The sequence below is a fragment of the Pinus tabuliformis genome, chromosome 7, assembly GCF_031772625.1.
Source record: "Pinus tabuliformis cultivar Carrire ecotype Pingquan chromosome 7, CPIR1, whole genome shotgun sequence".
In the NCBI taxonomy this organism is placed as follows: Eukaryota; Viridiplantae; Streptophyta; class Pinopsida; order Pinales; family Pinaceae; genus Pinus; species Pinus tabuliformis.
In genome coordinates this window covers 1,628,479,186-1,628,501,392 of record NC_142293.1, presented here as the reverse complement: position 1 = coordinate 1,628,501,392, position 22,207 = coordinate 1,628,479,186, and the positions used below count along the sequence as shown (strand labels likewise).

Below are 22,207 nucleotides of genomic sequence, written 5' to 3'. Positions count from 1 at the left end.
TTGACTCTGCTTTTCGAGATCTTCAATCAATGAAGGTTCAAACATTCTCAAGTTTTCTGCATTAACTACTGAATAGATGTGCATGTAAGCTGACAAATCATGGCGAAAAGCATTCTCATGGATTTTCTCAAGTATCTTGAAAGGTCCATACCTTATTGGCTTCAGCTTCTTACCTTCACCTTGCATTCTGTCTTTGCTGATATACAGCCAGACTTGATCACCAACTTGGAAACTATGCTCATTCTGGTGCTTATCATGCCTTGCCTTGTACTTGGCTTGGCTCTTTTCCAGCTGTTCCTGTACTGCCTGGTGAAACTCTTGGATTTGTTCAATGAACTTGGTTGCCTTGTCCACATCACTGTGTCCATCAACCGCTATGTCTTTACCAAAGACAAAATCCAAGGGAGATCTAGGTATAAAACCAAAACAGGTCTCAAAAGGAGATCTTTGTGTAGAAGAATGTTTAGTCCGATTGTAAGCATGTTGCACATAACACAAATGTTCATCCCAAAACTTGGGATGATTGTTGTAATAGCCTCTAAGAAACTGGATCACTGTCGGGTTGACCACCTCTGTTTGGCCATCTGTTTGTGGATGAAAGGTTGTGCTCTTCTTTAGTCTGGTGTCCATCAATTCCCACAGACTCGACCAAAATTTCCCAACAAATCAGGAATCTCGATCAGATACAATGGAAGTGGGTAATCCAAAATGAACCCATACATGCTGAAATAACAACTTTGATATTTGTTCAACTATAATCTGTTTGTTACAAGGTATTAAAATACACATTTTGCTTAACCTATCCACAATAACATATAAATAGTCATGACCTTTTCTAGATTTAGGTAGTCCCCCAACAAAGTTCATGGAAACACTTTCCCAAGGATGAGAAGGAACTGGTAGTGGAGTGTACAAGCCCAGTTTTCTATTGTTGGGCTTGCTTTTAGCACACATGGTACACCCTCTTACATATCTAGAAATTGTTTCATGCATTCTTGGCCAATAACAAAATCTTTGCAGTTGTGCAACTGTTCTACTTACACCAAAGTGACCTGACATTAGAGAAGTGTGTACTTCTCGAATCATCTTTACTCTTTCGGTTTGAGGAATGCATAACTTTCCAAAATGATACAAGATTTTGTCCTTAACATGATAATCCAATTCTTCTACTTGTTTGCCACGACTTAAAGTTTCATTTACATCTTTAAAGTCTATATATTGAGCATATTGTTCAATGTAGCTTTCATGCATTACTGAGTTATGCTTAAGTATAGTAGATGCATTTATGATTGGTCTGGACAACATATCTGCAACTTTATTGTGTATGCCCTTTTTATATCTGATGACAAGATGAAATTGTTGTAGAAAACCCATCCACCTATAGTGTCTTGATTGCTGCAACTTAGTTTGTGAGTGTAAATATTGAAGTGGTTAATGATCAGTATGTATAATTGTCTCTTTTCCCATTAGATAATGTTTCCAGTTTTTCACTATGTACTAATGCATACAATTCTTTATCATATGTGGGATAATTAACTACTGCATAATTAAATGTCTCAGAATGATAACATATGGATTTACCGTGCTGCATCAACACTACTCCCATGGCATAGTCACTGGCATCGGTTTCAATCTCAAATGGTCTTTGAAGATCGGGCAATGCTAGTATTGGTGTTGTACTAGTCTTTTCTTTTAAGGTGTCGAAGGCTTTCTGCTATTTGCCTCCCCATTGAAACACCCTGTTCAATCATGTTAAAACATGTAAGGGAGCTACAATCAAGGAAAAGTTAGCAATAAACTTTCTCCAATACTGTGATGCTCCTAGGAAGCTTCTAACTTCTGTAGAAGATTTGGATTTAGGCCATTTTATAATGACTGCAACCTTAGAGGGATCTATCTTCAATTCACCACCCCCTACAATATAACCCAAATAATTCAAAGATGTTTCGCCAAATTCACATTTTGATAGCTTAACATAAAGATTTTCTCTTTTCAAAACATCTAGAGTTTGCTTTACATGCTTCAAATGTTCTTCCCATGTTTTACTAAATATAAGAATGTCATATAGATATACAATGACAAAATCATCAATAAAAGGCCTAAGTACATCATTCATTACTCTCATGAAAGTAGCAGGAGCATTAGTTAAGCCAAAAGGCATAACTAACCACTCATACAATCCATGTTTTGTCTTGAAAGCAGTGTTCCATGCATCTTGCTCTGCAACTCTGACCTGATGGTAACCATTATGCAAGTCCAACTTGAAAAAGTAAACAACTTCTTTCAACTGATCTAATAGATCATCTATGTGAGGAAGGGGATAACGGTTTTTTATCATTATCTTATTCAGTGCTCGGTAATCAATGCACATTCTCCATGAGCCATCTTTCTTTCTCACCAAAACAATTGGAGACCCACATGGTGATGTGCTAGGTTTTATGAACCCTTTCTCGAGCAACTCCTGTACCTGCTTCTTGATTTCTGCATTCTTTAAAGCAGATAACCTGTACATTCCGATGTTAGGCAATGGAGCATCTTGCTGCAAATTAATATCATGTACTATTTCCTTTTTGGGTGGCTGACCTTTAGGTTCTTAAAATAGTATATCATATTCTGAAACAACTTTTTCTAAATCAGCTCACTGTTTAGTATTACAGCCTTCAAATACATTGGTTTTATCAAGTTTATTTTCCTTTACAACCATCAATAAAAATTGTTTGCATAAATTTACAATTCTTTTCATCTGCCCTAAGTTTATGAGAGTATAATTATTCTTGAGTTTATGAGCTCTTACAATATATTCAATTCCATCTTTAATGAGTTGATACTTATTTTCAGCTCTATAGAAAATTGTTTTTCTATCATACAAGTAAGGACTTCCCAAAACAATTCCACATATATCCAAGGGAATTACATCTAACTCAACCTCATCTACAAATGATGAACCAATGGCAAACCTAAGTTTACATTGTCTAGTCACTTGTAGCTTTGTTTTATCACATAACCAACCCAATGGATATGGCTTCTTGTGAGGTGTGGTTAGTAATCCCAGTTTCTTTACAATTGCTTCAGAAATTAAGTTTACTTGTGAACCACTATCAAATAAAGTATCAATCTTTTGATGCTTGGAAATAACTCTAATATGAAAAAGCTCATGTCTTCTTCTCTCATTTTCTTCACTATCAATAGTTTGTGCAGAATTACTAGTAGATGCTTCAGAATTTTTACCTTTTATACCTGTGGCTGTGATTGTTGTTTCATCCCCTGAGTCTGACCCCAAATCCTTCTAAATAGCTACAGCAGTCTTCTTCTTTTTGCCATCGTACTTCTTGGGTTTCAGCTCCAGATGCAGAATCTAGCAATGTTCATCATCATGCCCATCCTTCTTGCAGTGAGTGCACGAAGGTTTGGTCTTTTGTACAGCATTTGCCTTCCTCTCTTTCCATTTCTGCTTTCTCTTTTCCTTGTTCTTGCTTGCAGTGGGTTTTGATGATCCCCCAACTTCTAGGTTCACATTCTTGCCTCTAGCCTTTAGATGTGTAGCTTGAACAAATACTTCATCTATGCTAGTAGGATTAAACATGAGAATGGTATGTCTCCAATAACTATGTAGACCACCTATATACTTCAGCAAGTTTTAGGTGAGTCTAAAGAATGCCTAGAATCAAAGCTCTTTTTCTAAATTCTTGGGTGTAACTTTGTACACTTTGCCCTCTCAATTGGCGAAGAGTTTGCCAACTCATCATAGCTTGTTGCATATAAGCTAGTGGATAGAATTGTTTTTTAATTGCAAAAACAAATTCACTCCAGACAGAAAGGATTTTACCATGCTTCTTCATGTCAGTTTGTGTCCTGCCTTCCCACCATACCAAGGCAGTGCCTCCAAGGCATACGCTGGCCAGCTGAATCTTACTTTTGTCTGAATCAATGCTCTGCACCCTATAATACATATCAATCTGTCTAATCCAATTATCTAGTTTCTCCGCATTCAACTCTCCATCATATATTGGCAAATCAAATTTAGCATCTAATTTAATGAAAGATGTCTTTCTTTTTTTTTTTCGGGGCTATTAGAAGGTGTGGGAAGTTTTTCTTCTTTCCCTTTGCCCTTAGAATGGTCATTGAGGAGAGATTCTTCTGCTCCTTTATCTTGTTTGGAGTTTGATGAATCTTCATCTCTACCTTTCTTAAATTCTTTATACATTTCGTCTACCATGGCTCTCATAGTCAAGAAACTGTCCATGAACTAAGGGTCTGATTCCAAGGGAATTTTTTCTGACATTTTCCCCCTAGTATAGACTCTACCAATTTCTGGGTTAAATTCGGTCAATTCTCCTCCTCCTAGTTTAAGCTTTGATCTAGTTATCATTCACTAACAGTCCAACAAAAGTTTGTCTAACCTTAGCAACCTAAAGCTCTGATACCACTTGATCTGTAATTGATTTAAGATAAACAATAAGGTATTACAGACTCATGTGCATGGATGTGCCTATGTTAGTGCAACAGATCGATAAGATTGTGAAATACATAGGCAATGAAGCAGTTAAAGAAAACACAACAGGCAACACATATAAAGACAAGTAGTTTAATAAGGAGTTCACCCAACACTCCTGGGCTACGTCTCTTGGTTCAGCCTTCAGTGGTGGCCTCTCTATTATGTTTTCAAAGCAAAGTTTTTACAACAGTGAGCTCAATTTGAGTCTCACACAACAGATATAAATCAGCAAGACTGTACTTGGATCCCCAAAGTCTCTGGAGTACACAAACTCTCCTTACTAAATCTTGACCTCTATTGGTCACAATGGTATGAGTCCAATCTAAGACTCAATACATGACAGGCATATACGAAGGAGTTCGCTTAAACCTCTCAAGCCTTCTCTGGAGTACACAGACTCTCTGACTCTCTCTAGCTCTATCTTAATTCTGGCTCGATGCTGCCTTTGCTTCTGCAGGTCAGCTCGGCTTCTTCTTTCTGCTCTCTATTTTTTGCTTTCTTAACTTGCCTCCTGCTCTCTCTGTCAATTCGTGGCTTTAAAACCTATCTGCTTTCTGACTATTCGTTTCCACTTCCCAGCGTTTCGGTTCCCCTGCCTTTGTCCATTTGAATCCCTCTGTTCTGCATAATCATCACTGTATAACGCTTCACAGGGAGGTGGTCACCTATTTCATAACGAACTGAGTGTCAGTTCTCTTGGACATGACCGTTTATTCCGTTAAATCCAAGAATGCCTGTGAAACACGACCTTCTGCCAACACATTGTCCACGTCGGACTTCAAATCCTATACAACTATCCCTGTTGACCCCGTCAAATATGGTCATCCATCGGAACGCGTCTCCGTCGTTGATCTGGGAACCCTAGATCCTACGATCATTGTCCATATCGGGCGATAAGTAACATGATGTTTAGCCATCCGATGTGAGCGATTTTCTCTCTCTTCCGTCGGATGTGTGGCACTCGTTATATGGCATTGAGCGGAACTCAGTTGAAACCACTTACTGCTCAAAGCCCTTCAGATATCCCGCCGGCGTTTGTGGGACCCCGCTTCTGATAGAATCGGAACGATATCCGTTGCATTTTATGATTTTTCGGGTCCGGGGGCTTATGACCCTTCCTTCTTTAAGGGGTTTGCCTTGCGATATGCGATTAGCGACTTGAAACTACCCTCGTTCCTTGAAATGGCCTCTGGATTGCTAATTTGCGATAGCGCACGTTACCATGGGCTGACGGTCTGCGCACTTGACCGACAGTCCTCGTTGCTTTGCGATGATCACAAATTGCAACTGTTACGAGGATATCTCCGATAAGCTCGATCTTTATAAGACTTGTAGCCTTTGGCATAATTTTCGAGAGTTCATGAAAACTTAGAGAGTGTTCTAGGATCCAATTTGGATCAAGAGACCTCACTCAACCCTTCCTTGGCAAGTGATAGGGTCTTTGATGTTGAGAGACCTCACTCAACCCTTCCTTGGTGAGTGATTGGGTCTAGACCTTACTCAACCCTTCATGGTGATTAATCAGGTCTACCGAGAGGCACTCACTCAACCCTACATGGGGAGCACTTTGGGCCTCTCGGAACATTCTCCCTATCAGGAGAATGTCCATCCATGTTGCTATCAAATCAACACTCCCTCTCAGTGAGGGGTAATCTCAAAAACCCCCATCTTATCTCTAAAGTACGCAAACTTCTCTCTGGGCAATGGCTTCGTCAAAATATCAGTTGTGTGCTCATCAGTGGAGATGTATTAGAACCTTATTGCTCTCCTTTGTACCATGTCTCAGATATAGTGGTATTTGATCTTAATATGCTTCGACATGTCATGGAACACGAGATTCTCTAAAAGCTTCACACAACTTTGATTATCACAATTGATTCTAGCTCTTAGTCGAACAGTACTACAAACAAATTTTGAAGCCATACTGACTCTGTATATGCTTCATTGGCTGCAATATAATTTGCTTCTGCAATGTTGAGTGCAACAAATCTTTGCTTCCTACTCATCCAAGATATCATAGCGAAGCCTAAACTGAAGAATACCCCTAAAGTATTATTTATGTCATCAACACTTCCTGCACATTGAGCATCTATATATCCCTAAAGCTATACACCTTTATTTGTGACATATCTCAAACCATATTTCACTGTACCACAACGATATCTCAAAATGTTCTTTGCTACAATCTAATTCTCATGTCTTGGTTCCAATTTGCACTGACTCAATGTGTTCACCACAACGCAAATGTTTGGTTTATTGTTAACCAAATGTATCAATGAGCCAATCAATCGCTTGTACATAGATGGATCTACCAATCTAGATTCATAGCCTCTTAACTTCTTCATGTTAGTCAACATGGGAGTATGCATGGATTTACAGTATATCATGCCAAATTTCTGAAGGATTTCAATAACATACTTTCCTTGACCAAGGAAGACTTCACCAGGTTTCTGCCATACTTCTAATCCCAATCAATAATGCATCAAACCAAGATCCTTCATATCGAACTCAAAGGCCAACTACTTTTTACACTGAATGATGAGAGGCTCAGCACCTGTCAAAAACAAATCATCAACATATAGCAATAAGATCATAGGTGTATTATTCACAACCTTAAAATAAAGGTTTGGATTGAGATCATTTTTGGTAATCCCGGTCTCAACAAATAGCTATCAATTTGAGCATGCCAAGCTCTTGGAGTTTTCTTGAGTCCATAGAAGGCCTTCTTTAACCTACAAACATGAGATTTCTTTCCATGCACCTCGAAACCTTGAGGTTGTTCTATGTACACCTCTTGCTCAATCAGGAAGCAACAAGAGAAATAATAGATCTAATGGAGGTGTACCTTGCAATTGGAGCAAAGGTCTCATAATAATCTTGTCCCTCTTTTTGGTAGAACCCTCTAGCCACAAATCGTGCCTTGTATTTGTCGACACTTCCATCTGCAACATGCTTGATCTTGTATATCCACTTGCAAGTCACAATTGACTTTCCTTCTGGCCGTGGCACAACCTCCCAGACATCATTCTTCATCATGGATTGGTATTCTTCATTCACAACCTCCTTCCATACTTGTTGGCTAGTTGCTTCTTCATAAGTGGAAGGTTTTGCATTAATAAGGTTAGTTATAAGGGTTGCATAGCTAGAAAACCTTTTAGGTTTATTAATCTCTTTAGATGTGCCATTAGGAGCTACATGTCCTTCTGTTTCTTCCAATCTAGATTTAAGCAATGTTGGTCTCTTCTTGATTTCTGGAACAACAACCGGTTCTAACAGTTCACAAGGTCCTTCTGCCTCTCTTGGACATTCTATAGAACTTGAACATTCTTCCTTAGAAGCCTCATGCTTTACTTCTTCGAGGGAGTCCATGGAAACTTCCTTAGACTTCCAATAAGCAGCCTTCTCATCAAAGGTGACCTCAATACATCGCTACTCTAGAATGTAGATTCTATAGGCTTTTGATGATTCATTATAACCAACAAATATGTCTTTCTTTCTTGAAGGTTATAGCTTGTTCCTCTTATCCTTAAGAACAAGGATGTAAATAGGCAACAAAGATTTTCATATGTCCAACCTCTGGCTTTCGTCTAGAAAACACTTCTTTAGGAGTCATATCTTATAGAATTCTATGCGGACTTATATTCTGAATGTATACAGTTGTCAATAATGCTTCTCCCCATAAGAACATTGGCAAATCCCAATCATGCATCATAACATTGATAGATTCGTCAATGGACTTGTTCTTTCATTCTGTCACACGATTCTATTATGGATTGTAGAGAACAATCAGCTCCCTCTTAATCAGGGTTTTCTTACAGAAGGCAACAAGTTCGTTTGAGGTGTACTCCCCTCCATTGTCAGGTTTCAAAATCTTGATCTTCTTACCTGTCAAGTTTTCCACTTTAGCTTTGAATTCTTGAAACTTAGTGAAGACTTCATCCTTGGTCTTCATGAGATAGATCCATGTCTTATGAGAGAAGTCATCAATAAACATCACATAGTATAAGAAACCTCCAAACAATCTCACAAGCATAGGAACACATACATTAGAGTGAATCAAATCCAAGACTTCTTTAGATCTATTGTCACTGCTTGGAAATGGTTTCTTGATATTCTTTCCATGAGCACACCCTTTACATACACTTTCATGATCTATCTGCAATTCAGGGATGCCTTAAACTATTTGATTTAATCCAAGTAATGTTCTATAGTGAAGGTGGCCATATCTACTATACCATAGTTCACTTGGATTGATTTCATCATGTATTAGGGCTTGATTTGGTTTACTCACGAGCCTATACAATATTCCTTCACGAATTCCAATGACTAGTATCAACTATATTAGAGTCCTTGGGCCATAAAAGTACTTTGCAAGCCACAAAGGCTATTCTATCTCCTTTATATTTTTCAAACCCGGTATGCATAGAACATTGTTGAGATGAACATTGTTACCAAATTTCAACTCAATGGATGCCTTTCTAACTCCTTTGATTGCATAACTAAGGTTGTCTCCAAGCTCTAGTCTTTGGGATAGCCTCCTTTCCATCCTGCTAGTAAGATTTCCACGATCTCTATTCATATGAATTAATGCACCACTATCTACCAGCCACATATCATCATCATCTGCAATGGAACCTTTTAGAGCAGAAAAGTAAAAGAAATATTCTTCATGTCTAGACTTCTTTGGATGTGTTGTTTTCCCTTTCTCATTTTGTTATTAGCCTTCTCAAGACAAACTCTTTTATAATGTCCAAATTTCTAACAACCTTAACATTGAATTTTCGACATATCCTTCTTCCTTTGGGGAGGAGGTGATCTTCTTCCTAACTTCTTGTTTTGAAAGCCAAACTTTTTCATTCCTTTATTCTTGAAACGAGGTACAAATGCTTCAGAAGCTTCTTCCTTTATATCTCTTGTTGTAAGCCTCAATTCTTCTTGAGCACAAGAAGTCCATAGTTGTTCAAATGAAGAAGTTTCCTTCCAGCTACTTATACATGCTGCAAATGTGTCTTGCGTTCTAAGCAGACCATTGAGTGTTGTAGTCACAAGTTCATTCTCAGAAATGGTTTCATCAATTGCTTGTATTTGGTCTCTTAATTGAGAGATTCTTACAAAATATGAAGCTACAATGTCATCATTTGTCATCCTTATATCAGGAAGCTCATTCTTCAAGCTCATGGCTTGACCAAAGTTCTTGATGATAAATATATTAGTTAAAGCATCATACATCTTCTTGGAAGTATCAAGCTTTGCAATATACAAGATTAAACTATTTCTAATGGAATCCACAATGACGCTCATGGAAATAATGCCATCTTCCTTGAACTTCTCTTTTCCTCGGTATTTGTTGCTTCTACAACCTTCCTTATTACAATATCCAAAACTTTGTTCATTGCAAGAATAAAATCGATTCTAGTTTTCCAAGCTCTGAAGTTTGAGGCTCCTTCTAACTTGTTCTCTAATTTCATAAAAGTCTTGGAAGAACTTCAATAATAGTGATCTCAAAGTAGGGTTTCTTCAAAGGTGATCTTAGTGTTCCTTCCTTCACCAAAGCTTTGATCCCATGTTGATTTTCTGAGTGCAATAGAGACTAGGACAATATTTCTAAAAAAAAAAGTGCAATAGAGACTAGGACAATATTTCTGACAAAAAAAAACTGATTACTTTTGATGTTGATCTTCTTTTAATTGTTTCAATATATCATTAAGCAATTATACTTCATAAATTCAATCATACAAGAATAGTAGAATAGTAGAGATCACAATGCACAAAGAGAACACAAGATTTAACCTAGGAAAACTCAGAAGGAGGAATAACCCAACAACCTTTTCAATCAACAAAAAACACCTAGACCTTATAGTCATTAACTAGGTCACACTTGGTCAAACCCTCCAAGTAGTACTTCTCAACCTGATTCAGCACTTCACACTACTTGATCTAGCCCAAAATTTCGGCCCTCTTGCAACAGCCACAAACCTAGAATTTCGGTCCCCGACAACTGCCTAGAAATTTCAACCCATGCAATAGAAACTGCCCGAAAATATGTGAACTATAGAGAGAGGGAGAGAGAGAGAGAGTATCCTCATGTGCAAGCTTGAGAGAGAGAAAGAGATGTATTTCATCCTTCTTTTCATCCTCCTTGTCCTTCTTGATCTTCATTAGGATGCCCAGAAATTGTCTTCTTGAAAGAGTGTGAATTGGTGCCTTAAGGAGGAGGTTGAGCTGCCTTTTTATAGAATTTTGCCTTAATCAAATGGGTGTGACTCTGCCTAGGCCGACTTGACTTGGAGGGAGGTTAACTTGACAAACTTGGAGCCAAAAATTTCAAAGTCAAAATTTCAAATTTTCTTCTTTTAAAAGTCCAAATGGGACTTGATTCAAAATATAATTTAAAATATTTAAAATATGCTTTACAATAATCAATATAAATACATCAAGGGCCAAATATACATTATGAAGATCAACCATAGTTACAAAATTCAACAGTTTCTACCATGTCGATCCGGTGAGACTCCCAAACCTCCCCCTTCCTTTCCAGTATCATAAAGTCCTTGAAGACATTGGACGCAGAGGAATTGTTCGGACGGCCAAAAGTGGTCGGAATCGGGGCAAAAAAAATTCAAAAAATCATGCAATGGTAGTGTTTGAATCATGTTTTTGATGGTGGAAATGGATTCAGCACCATCAAAAACCTCGATGACACACAAAATATTGAAGATTGACAGCTATAACTAGGATTTCGACAAATTCGTGCCAGATTTAATCAAAATATTACCAGAATGTCCATAATTTTCAGGGCAAAAAAAAGCAGTCTAGTTAAACTATGGCAAAAAAAACCATTTAAATTAATTTTAAAATTATTTTAAATTTAAGTTAATTTTGAAATTATTTCAAATTTAAGTTAATTTTGAAATTATTTTTAATATAGGAAACTTTGGTGATTTAACACTTTTTGAAAAAAAAAAATTTACTTTTATATAATTTTAAACAAAAATCTTAAAGTAATATAATTATATTATTTTTAATTAAAGTTTTAATGCCGAAATAATTTATTGATTTGGGTGCCGATATAATATTAAATAGAGTTGCTTTTTTTAAATGGGCTTGACATGCTTTATTAATCACACTACTATATTCAATTCAACCATCAGTCTCCATGGGAAAAGACGCTGAGAGCAGGTATCCTCCAATTATTTATTTGTCATTTCGAAGCCAGCCAATCGAAACAGTCCAAAATATTACAATAGATTTTTGGATGGTGGTTGAGCAGAAATTGTTTTTAAATAAAATATCATATTCTATTTGCATGCTCCAAATTTAATAAGTATTTTATCAATTTATATTAGTTAATCACAAATTGTTTTTAAATAAAATTACATATTCTATTTGCCGGTTTTAAATATAATAAATATTTTATTAAGTTATATTATAATAAAAAAAATATTTTGAATCTTTTGAAATTAAATTTTAATAAAGATTATAAAGATAAATTTTCTCACTCATTCATATATATAAAATAGGAAATTCATATATATATATATATATATAATAGGAAATATGAGGAAAAGGGGTTGCAGAGAAGATAACCTGATTTGCATATATTAGGAAAAGAAGTTGCAGAGGAGATAACCTTGTCCATATCCAATATCTAATCTCCTTGCCCATATCCAATACCTTAACAGTTGTATAGTATTTTTTATATAATTAAATTATAATAAATTATATTTATTAAATGAGTTGTTGGATTGTGAAGAATTTACCATTCAAATTTGTAATTCTTTTACTGAATTTTTAGACATTCTACCCAGAAAAAATTCCAAAACTTATAACCAATAGAATACAGCTTTACTACTATATTATATGGTGATTGTACAGAGTTGGGAAACACAGTAAAGATACCTTGTGCTGCTTCAGCTTCACGGTAAATTATTTATCCTTCTGGCACACCTAGAGTCTTAGGTTATCCACTTATATTTGGAACTTGGGCTTCTGCGTGTGTGGGGGAAAGTTGCCTCAGTTGTTAGTTTCCTATTAAACGCTGCTTCGTTAGCCATGAACATTTTCTTTGCCATTGGAACTGCAAACATGGCATTGGTAAACTGTGTATTTATTATTGCACTAAATATCGTCACCATTGCACTGAGAATAGATGCCAATACACTGCATACCCAGGGATCTGTCGCAACAGAGGAGTTACCGGATGTTGATTCGTCCCATGGAACTCTGTTAGTAAACATTACTCTGCTGAACAATGCAGTAGCCGAAGGAGCTGGTAAGCGTTTATATGCTTTTGTCCATTTTTGGTTTTTGAAATGCACTAAATATGTCCCTGGTTCATTGCTGATCGCAGTCTGTTTAGACGGAAGCCCACCAGCTTACCATTTACACCGGGGATTTGGCTCAGGAGCACATAGCTGGCTAGTTCACATGGAGGCAAGTCATTTCTCTTCGTCTTCTATTTCTATATATCCACCTGGTTTTAAAGGTAATCATTGTTGTTAGCCACCGGACAACTGAATTGGAAAAGCTGTGTCATCCGCATAAACTGTATCTCAAGTGTTATGCAACAAAATATAAGATTCAAGGTTAAAATCTTTTTATTAACTCATGGAAAGGACTCATAGAATGGGCATATATAAACACTTAGAAGTTATAGTAATAGTGTTATAGTAATAGTGGATCTGTGTTATAACTTTCAGGGTTCAAATTTTTTTATTAATCCATTGAAGAAGCGTATGTAAAAACCTACAAGTTATAGTTATATAGTAAAGTTGTGTTATGTAAATCATAAGATCTAAGGTTCAAATCTTTTTTATTAATCCATTAATCCACGGCAAATGTATATGTAAACACCAGAAATTATAGTGATAGTGGTCAGAATGAAGTATGAAGGTAGGCTAGGATTAAGTTATAGTGATAGTGGTTGGAATGAAGTATGAAGGTAGGCTAGGATTAAGTATGAAGACCAGCGATGGGCGATAGTGATCCGATTAAGTATGAATACCAGCAATGGGCAATAGTGATAGTGATCAGATTAAGTATGAAGACCAGCGATGCTCTGTTATGATGGTTTTTTTGTATTGGAAATTGTTAGCTGCCTGTTATGATGGTTTTTTTGTATTGGAAATTGTTAGTTGCACACAAAGTGTATATTAAAATCAACTCTGAGTAAAACTTGCTGAGAAAATACCTTAAAAGTTATAATGATAATGGTTAGAATCAAATATGAAGAAGCGTGACAATGATAGTGATGGGAATGGGAATAGGAATAAGTGACAATGATCGTGTGACATTGATAGTGATGAGAATCGGAACAAGTATGAAGACCAGCAATGCTCTGTTATGGTGGTTTTTCGTATTGGAAATTGTTAGCTGCTCACAAAGTACATATTAAAATCAATTCAAAGTAAAGGTTGCTGACAAATAGGGTAATGTGCCAATATTCCGATCTATTAAGACAGAGGTCAGTTTTGCTGCGAAAATTCTATGCAGGGCGGAGGACTGTGTAACGACATATCCTCGTGTTTGGAGCGCGCTAACTCTTCGTTAGGTTCTTCTCTGTACATGGAAAAAGCAATAGCATTTTCAGGCATTTTAAGTGACCAACAATCACAAAATCCAGGTATTTCAAGTCTAGAGTTTAACGCCATGTGACTATAAATTTACTATTCATAAGTTTCATTGACACTAGCGCAAATTTGTTTGACAGATTTCTCTAATTGGAACCGCGTTATGATTAGATACTGTGATGGATCGGCATACACTGGAGGCGTTCAGGATGTAGACGCCGTATGTTGGTTCCAATATGTTTTAAAATGTTTTCTTAGAACAATTTTCTGCTTGAAATTGGTGAACTTCCTGGGATTTTGTTGGGTATGAAAGATAATTTGTCAAATGAGACAGCAATTCGATGTTGGTTCCTAACAAAACGGTATTTCAGATTACCAAACTTCATTTTAGAGGGCAAAGGATATGGCAAGCTGTAATGGAAGATCTTTTGGCAGAGGGAATGGATGAAGCTGAACAGGCAAGCTCTCCTAATTATCTTTTATGTTATGAAAATGAAATGTGGGTTGTCAACTGATTTGTTGAAGTCATCTGTTGCAGGCTCTACTTACTGGCTGTTCAGTAGGTGGCCTATCTACATTTTTTCATTGCGATGATTTTCATAATCTTCTGCCTAGGAATGCTAAAGTCAAGTGCATGTCAGATGGTGGATTTTTCGTTGATTCGTATGTGCCCTCAATAATATTTTATCTGAAATCCGATCGTCGATATTTGCCCTGCACTTGACAATTTGGGCATATTCAAGTGTTTGATAAATTAATTTACACATGGCTGCCTTCTAAATGGGGCAGGAAGGACATTTCGGGAGTATACCAGTTAAGAACACTGTATCAAGAAGTCATCACTCTTCATGTACATGTCCTAGAACTTTTCTTTACAGACCTAATCTTCGCTATAATCTCATTAAAGTAATTGTTTTTTATTTTTTATTAGCTGTATTCTTTAATTTGATATTGCATTGTAGGGATCTTTAAAACATTTGCCAGCTGCTTGCACATCAAAAATGCATCCTGCAAGTCTGGTAACTATGAAGTTCAAAATTTTCTTTAATTTGAAGTTGCATTACGATGGTTTTTTCTGAACGCATATCCTTACAACCTGTGATGATATAAAATGCCAGTGTTACTTTCCACAATATCTCTTACGGTTCATCAAAACGCCACTTTTTGTTGTCATTGATGGATATGATCCATTCCAGGTATACAGAGAATTGCTTATGGCCCTTCCACTTATTTCCTCTGCAGCATAAGATATATTAAATGTGATTTGTACTCTGTATGGCTCACATGTTTCCTACAGATTAGATTCGTTCTGATACCTACTTCAGCAGATCCGAATAACCATTGGCACAAGTGCAAGATGAGTATCAAGAGCTGTGCTCCATGGCAATTGAAACTAATGGAAGGTTACTTTCTGCAATACCCAGGCCTTTTCTTTCTGGCAGCACCAAACACTTCTCCTGGAATTCCAAGTTTGTGATGAAACCTATTTTATTCCTTATTCTATTCTACTTTGTTATTAAGAACAGGATTGAGAAAGAAAATGCTGAAGGCACTGAAACCAGTGTCGAGAGCGACAACTGGAGGGCTGTTTATCAATTCATGCTATGCACATTGCCAGACAAATGTGCAAGATCTGTGGCACTCAACTAGTTCTCCAAGATTAAATTCAAAGGTTATATTAATTTTTCCAATAATATTTCTAAAAGTTATCCGTAAAGTTAGTACAGACAAATATTTGGAGAGAATTTCCAAGATACTTAGGCTTTCGTTCACTGACAGACCATTGCAGAAGCAGCTGGAGATTGGTTTTTCGATAGAAGTGCTGTCAAGTATACTGATTGTCCATACCTTTGCGATTCGACTTGTCCCAACCTTGTCTGGCAAGATTGGTTTTCCTGTAGAAGTGCTGTCAAGTATATTGATTGTCCATATCCTTGTGATTCGACTTGTCCCAACCTTGTGTGGGAAGCTTGAAATCAAATAAGTAACGTTTATGTACCATTATGCGTTGTCATTTGCATCACCAGTACATCTATTAAGAACAAAACAGAACCTCACTATTCAGAATATTTTGTTGAAATTTGGTTAATTTGTTCGTTAATATTCGCGTCTTCTAAAACGTTGCAACCATCTTTAAAGTTTTCCCCCACATATATTATTTTGTTGAAATTTGGTTAATATTCACGTCTTCTAAAATGTTGCAACACTCGTTATAGTTTTCCCCACATATATTATTTTGTTGAAATTTTTTATTTTTATTTTTGGGTTAATATGCATGTCTTCTAAAACGTTGCAACACTCATTATGGTTGGTTTTCTCCCACATATATGTTACACTCATTATTGTTGATTTTCTCCCACATATATGTTATTTAGTTTTAAATCTTACTAATTTACTAGTTTTTTTTAGAGAGAGAGAAAACCTATCATATCTCATTTGTCAAACCAACAGTGGGAACAGCCATCACTGGCTGCTATCCGTAAATGCAGATTGACTCATCACTGTTATTTAGGGAAAACCACGCCACCTATAATTACCCCGTTGGTGGTCCATAAAAGAACAAGCTTTCACTCTTACAAGATGTCTTTACCAAACAGAAACAATTTTGAAACATATTCCAAACCCAATTTACTAATTAACCCTAGTGTATATTTGACACTCCACCACTCCACACTGTTATTTTTTTTATTTATGTTTGGCTCTCACACGCTATAAATTCGGAAGTTAGAAAGATCTTACTGAATGATGATGTATGGAATGACTTTCGTTAACATTTTAAATAAGGTATCTCTGTATTAATAAATGTCGGTGTGCAAAGATCGATCTTAATTATGATGAATGAGATGATCTGAGATGATTTTCATTAAAATTTTAAATTAGGCACCTTCCTATTAATAAATTTAGTTAGTTGAAGTGGAATTTAATTGATTAAAGTGAGGTTTTGAAGTGGAATTTAATTGATTAAAGTGAGGTTTTATTATGTTCGGTATAACATATTTGTTTACTTTATAATCGAGATTTTATTCAAATTATCATATCTCTTATTTAAATTATCATATCTCTTAATAATATTTCAAAAAAATAATTGGGTTTATCTTGGGTGGTTGGGAGGAATGATTGTTATCCCCTTGTCCAAGTTTGATTCTCATAGGTGACATGTTTATTGAGATTGTGTCTTTGAACCTCGTTGTTGTATAGCCCTGTGAAATATCTTATCTTTACCTACAAGTTGGACGGTGAGGTAATTTGTTACATGGAAAACAAGAGTTTTAACTTTTAACCTATCGGACTATGCCAAATGATGAACATTCCACACCGGAAAACATTTGTTGACCAAAAATTGGGACCCCACCTAGGTTCAAAACTCGGTTAACCGACCTAGCGTGATTGTGGGTGGTTTCCTTAGGCTCGGAAGTTAGGGGCTGTCCCTTCAACTTGACCCTAGGCCCCCTTGGTAATAAGCAGGTCTACCAATTCCCCTAATACAACCCAAAATAAAAACAATATTTCAAAAAAAAATTATTAAATAAAATTATCACGAAGCATTGTACTTGTTACATATTAAATTTTTCATTATGACCATAACCTTGTCTTCCCTTCATATTGTTTCAATCATAACTCTTTCATATTAACTTTGCTTCATTATTATAGTATGTCTTTGGAAAGCTCTCTCTTAACTCTTTTATTCGAGTTGCATACAAGTAGTTGTCGTGCTTTTTCGCTACCTGAATACATCGTTTAGGCCCTTAAAAATGCTCTGCAAGCAGATGACTCGAAAAATTAGCAAAAATTCAGAAAATTTTACTGAAAATTTGGTTGATTTACTCCTATGGACCAATCAAATCCTCCTGTAACTATGTTCTATATCTATCTTCAGACATTCAGACCTCCTTTGTGTGCCTTTGTTTCATTGGAAAGTAACTGCTTGTACATATTTGGGTTTTTAGTTCCCACTGAACTCAAATTGGCATGATTTACTCCCATGGACCAATCAAATCCTCCTGTAACTATGTTCTGTATCTATCTTCAGACATTCAAACCTCCTTGTGTGCCTTTGTTTCCTTGGAAAGTAACTGCTTGTACATATTTGGGTTTTTAGTTCCCACTGAACTCAAATTGGCATGCATAGCTTCCCTTGAACACTCGGCATGCATGCAACCTTCTCTTTTTGCATGATGGTCCCCACTTAGGCCTCATCATCCACGTGGGTCCTTCCACATCGCAGTGATTGATTGGATACAGCGACATGCAGGGTGGTCCATTCCCCACTTTTCCACATGTCAGGCGAGTTGCTCCCTCGCAAATTTGACTGTTGATCTTCAGGTAGATCAACAACCCAAATTCTCATTAGGCTAAAACATGCACGAATATTTACAACAAGTTACCCCCCCATGAATCTAATGGCCAAGATTTCTTCAATCAGACGACCTAGATCTATATTGTGTTGGAACATGCATGGAGGTTTACGGGGAGTTACACCCCTAATGGATTAACAATTGAGGTTTCCCTGATCTAACGACCTAAATATACATCGTGTTGAAACATGTGCAAAGGTTTACGACGAGTTGTGCACACGATGGATCTAACGGTTGAGATCTCCCTTCATCGACAACCCACAATCCACATTGGGCTCCAACTTGCACGGGGAATAAAGCAAAGTTACACCCCTGATAGATATGACGGCCATGATCAAACGAGATCAATAGTCCACAACCACATCAGGCTCCAACTTGCACAGTCGTTTATGGCGCCATCCACCCAATGGATCTAACAACTCAAGATTGTCGCATCGAACGACAAATATACATATCGGGTAGAAACTTACTAGTTGTTAAACGAGACAAAAAGCGCCTAACAGATCCAATAGATCGCATTACTTGCAATCAACGAATGTGGTGTGCATCGTGCATTGAAAGGCACCACATTCCATCGCACTACATCCACCCGATGGTGACCAGTCACACCAAGGTCTACCACTTGGCCTCCTCGCCTGCCAACTAAGCCGCCACCTAGCATCCTCGCTTGCCAACTAAGTCACCACCTAGCACTACCACCTTATCACTGACATCACCATTTATTTATTTATTTATTATTATTATTATTATTATTATTTTATACTTTTCTTTTCTGTCAATAATACTCATCTTTTTTTTAATTTTATGTTTGTGCAAATTTTAGCATTTCCATTACTAAAATTTTTCTGTCACACCACATATTCCGAGCTTGAAATCATAATTTTATCCTTTACATTTATCATTCACATGGATCTCATCTCAAATTGAGAATTCCATCCATCTCTAGCCCCTGCAAATTCTGTCAAAAAGTTTCCCAACAACCTGTGCTTTTTCTTACAATGAATTTGTCGACCCATATGGCCCGAGTTTTATAACCCTAGGCTCCAACACCACTTATAACGTCCCCAACCCACTGTTAGATCATTTCGGTCATCTATTGGTACATTTCGCAGAGCATGTAGACCTATGGCACTCCATACCCTAGGTTTTCTAATAATTTTCCCGTTCATTTTAATTATAGCCACCAATTGAGGCCTAATTTTGTATATGTTACCATAGTAACCTATATTCTGAAAAATTACCTTTTCTAAGAAATTATGGCATGGTAAAATGCATGCTAAATGCAATACTTATGCACTAACATATTTTAGCACAAATATGATTCTTAAATTATGATTCATATACATTTTAGATAAATATATGAATTATAGCAACAAAATATAAATAAACATAGAAAATAAAACATTTATCTTTTTGTTTTCACCAACTCGCTACAAACCTTCAACGTTCCTCCTAGCCATGGACCATGTTGTTCATTTTCTCTCAACAATGGGTGACCCCTAAACTGGGGTTTCAACTCCATGGGCAACAACTCACCCAAATCTAGGTTACCATCAATCGGCCAAGGTACCAAACCCAATTGCCTCCACCTACAAGCTCACACCCCCCATCAACCTGCACCTAAATAATGCACACCCTTCTCTCCACTTAACAGTCCCTCGGGCTGTGCCACCACCTCCAAGGCATCCTACTTAGCCGGAAAAGGATATTCTTAGAGTCATGTGGCTCCAAAAGTTCCTACTGCCTTTCGGGGTCTCCAGGTACCCTTCAGGTCCTCATATCAAACCCTAGCAGCCTCCAACCTCCAGGCTCACATCCACCATCCCTTAATCTATCTTTGCTCCTTCCCTTAATTTATCTTTGAAAATTTAAGAGCCTTGACTCAAACCATAGGGTAAGTATGTTAACTTGCCCTAATTCTTTTGAATCTTATTTATACTCTAAAGTTTCCCTAAGTTTATATATTCCTAAAGTCCATTAGCCCTAGACTAAGAAGGCACTAGTCTTCACTCTTGTCACAATTCTTAGAACCCTAAAAATCATTTTCTTATTTTGTTCTAGGGTAAATTAGGGTTTATTTACAACAAAACCATACATTTTCAACGTTTATTGACTTGGAAATCAATGTCATATGATTAGTAATTGTTCGGAATTGGGACAAGTAAATGTTAATTTTCTTGAAACTTTACGACTACTTAGATGAATTTACTGAAAAATCAATGGCAACTAAAACTAAAACCAAGTTTAACTTTCACCAAGATACAGAGTTTCTTAACATTCAACATGCAACAAAAAATACTTGAAATAAAAACAATCGCACACACATAAATTTGACACCGATGTTTTACCCAAGGAACCCAAATGGGAAAACCTGCTTTCTTTGTTATGGTCTTCTTATCGATTGTTCTTTGAACAAATAAATCTTTTACAATTCAATGCCTTGCTACTGCAGCCAACAAATAGCCTCTAAGAAAGCTCTCGACTTTCTTCAAGTTCTCACTAATCTCAGCTCCACCAATTTTTCTTAGACTGTCACTGCTCTCAGCATTGAGAAATTGCTCTTGGCCCTACCTTTTGATCTTGGCCTACTCACACAATTGTTTCCTACTGAAACTAGTCTCGGCTTGCTCCTCAAATTCCTAATCTTTGCTCCTCAACCAATGCACTATACCATCAACAAAGAATCATCAATCATTGTGCCTTTGTCCTTCTCCTGCCTTAATAAACTTTCGATCCATGCAAGAAGGCCAAGTTTGAATGGTTGTTCACACAAGTGCAACGAGTTCCTTTTCCCTGTTAACTAGAGCAAGTCTCAGTTACACTTGGACTAGCTCTTAGTTAACTGGCTCGAGTTGCTCCTTGATTATCTCTAGTTGTGAATGTTGAAAATAGTAGCAAGACAAGGTCCTTCTTGAGTTGTGCCTTAGTCAAGAAAAATCATGAGGTGTCTTCCTTTTGTCAAGAACGAGTTCATGGAGATGAACGAGTTAGCATATTCATGCATGAAGCTAGAGGGTCAATTAGCTGGGTCTCGAAGTGGCAACTCGAATTTGGATAAGACAAGTTGAGAGCTTCAATTTCGATTGAGGCAAGGACGAGTTATAAACTCCAAGTCATGATTGGAGAGAGTTCAATTTGAACTCAATTAACCAAGTCAATCACAATTGCAGTTCCAAATTTGTAATTGTCTAATATTTCCAATTATAGCATGATCGAATAGCATGAAGGGAGGACGAAGGCATAGAATTCAATCAATTGTTTTGTGTTAAAGTTTGTAAGACATGATAATAGCTCACAGGATTGTGAGACAGTGCACAAGAATTGTGTGTGAGTTCCTGCTTGTGGTGTGTGTATTATTGAGTACCAAGTGCACATAGATTGAGGGATTTGCGCTACAAAATAGGAGGCCTTGTGCGCATGAATTTAGGAACCAAGAAGAGAGGCTAGTGTGCAAGGATTTTGGGCTTGTTTATGCGCAAAGGATAGGAGTTGTGATCAAGTAAGGTTCAGGGCAGGTCTAGGCTAGGTTAGCAGGAGAACAACTCTATTCTCAACAGAAAGTTGCCTTGTATTTGATCTGTATACTCTATCAATAAAATACCACAGCAAGGAAAGGGTTTTCCTAGTTGGGTTCCCTAGAAAATTATTGTCTCTTGTGTAATTGTGTCTTTATCTTTGTGTTTTAATTTTGTTGTTTCTATTGTTGAGAAATCATGTTTTGGTGAAAAGAAAAGTAGTTTCAAATTGTTCATTCAAGCAGCTAGCAAAATTTCAAGGAGATTCCACAT

The 22,207-nt window shown here is 36.8% G+C and overlaps 1 protein-coding gene across 1 annotated transcript; it reads left to right on the top strand.

The window, feature by feature from the left end:
• Window positions 1-12,547: 12,547 nt before the first annotated feature.
• Window positions 12,548-16,208, top strand: LOC149254497 (pectin acetylesterase 8-like). Its single transcript, XM_089454798.1, has 12 exons — window positions 12,548-12,767; window positions 12,846-12,928; window positions 13,988-14,117; window positions 14,205-14,284; window positions 14,436-14,522; window positions 14,603-14,727; window positions 14,854-14,914; window positions 15,027-15,083; window positions 15,183-15,260; window positions 15,362-15,467; window positions 15,591-15,736; window positions 15,844-16,208. The coding sequence occupies exons 1-12, from the start codon at window positions 12,548-12,550 to the stop codon at window positions 16,036-16,038; spliced, it is 1,368 nt and encodes a 455-aa protein (XP_089310924.1). The 3' UTR covers window positions 16,039-16,208.
• The last annotated feature ends 5,999 nt before the right edge of the window (window positions 16,209-22,207 follow it).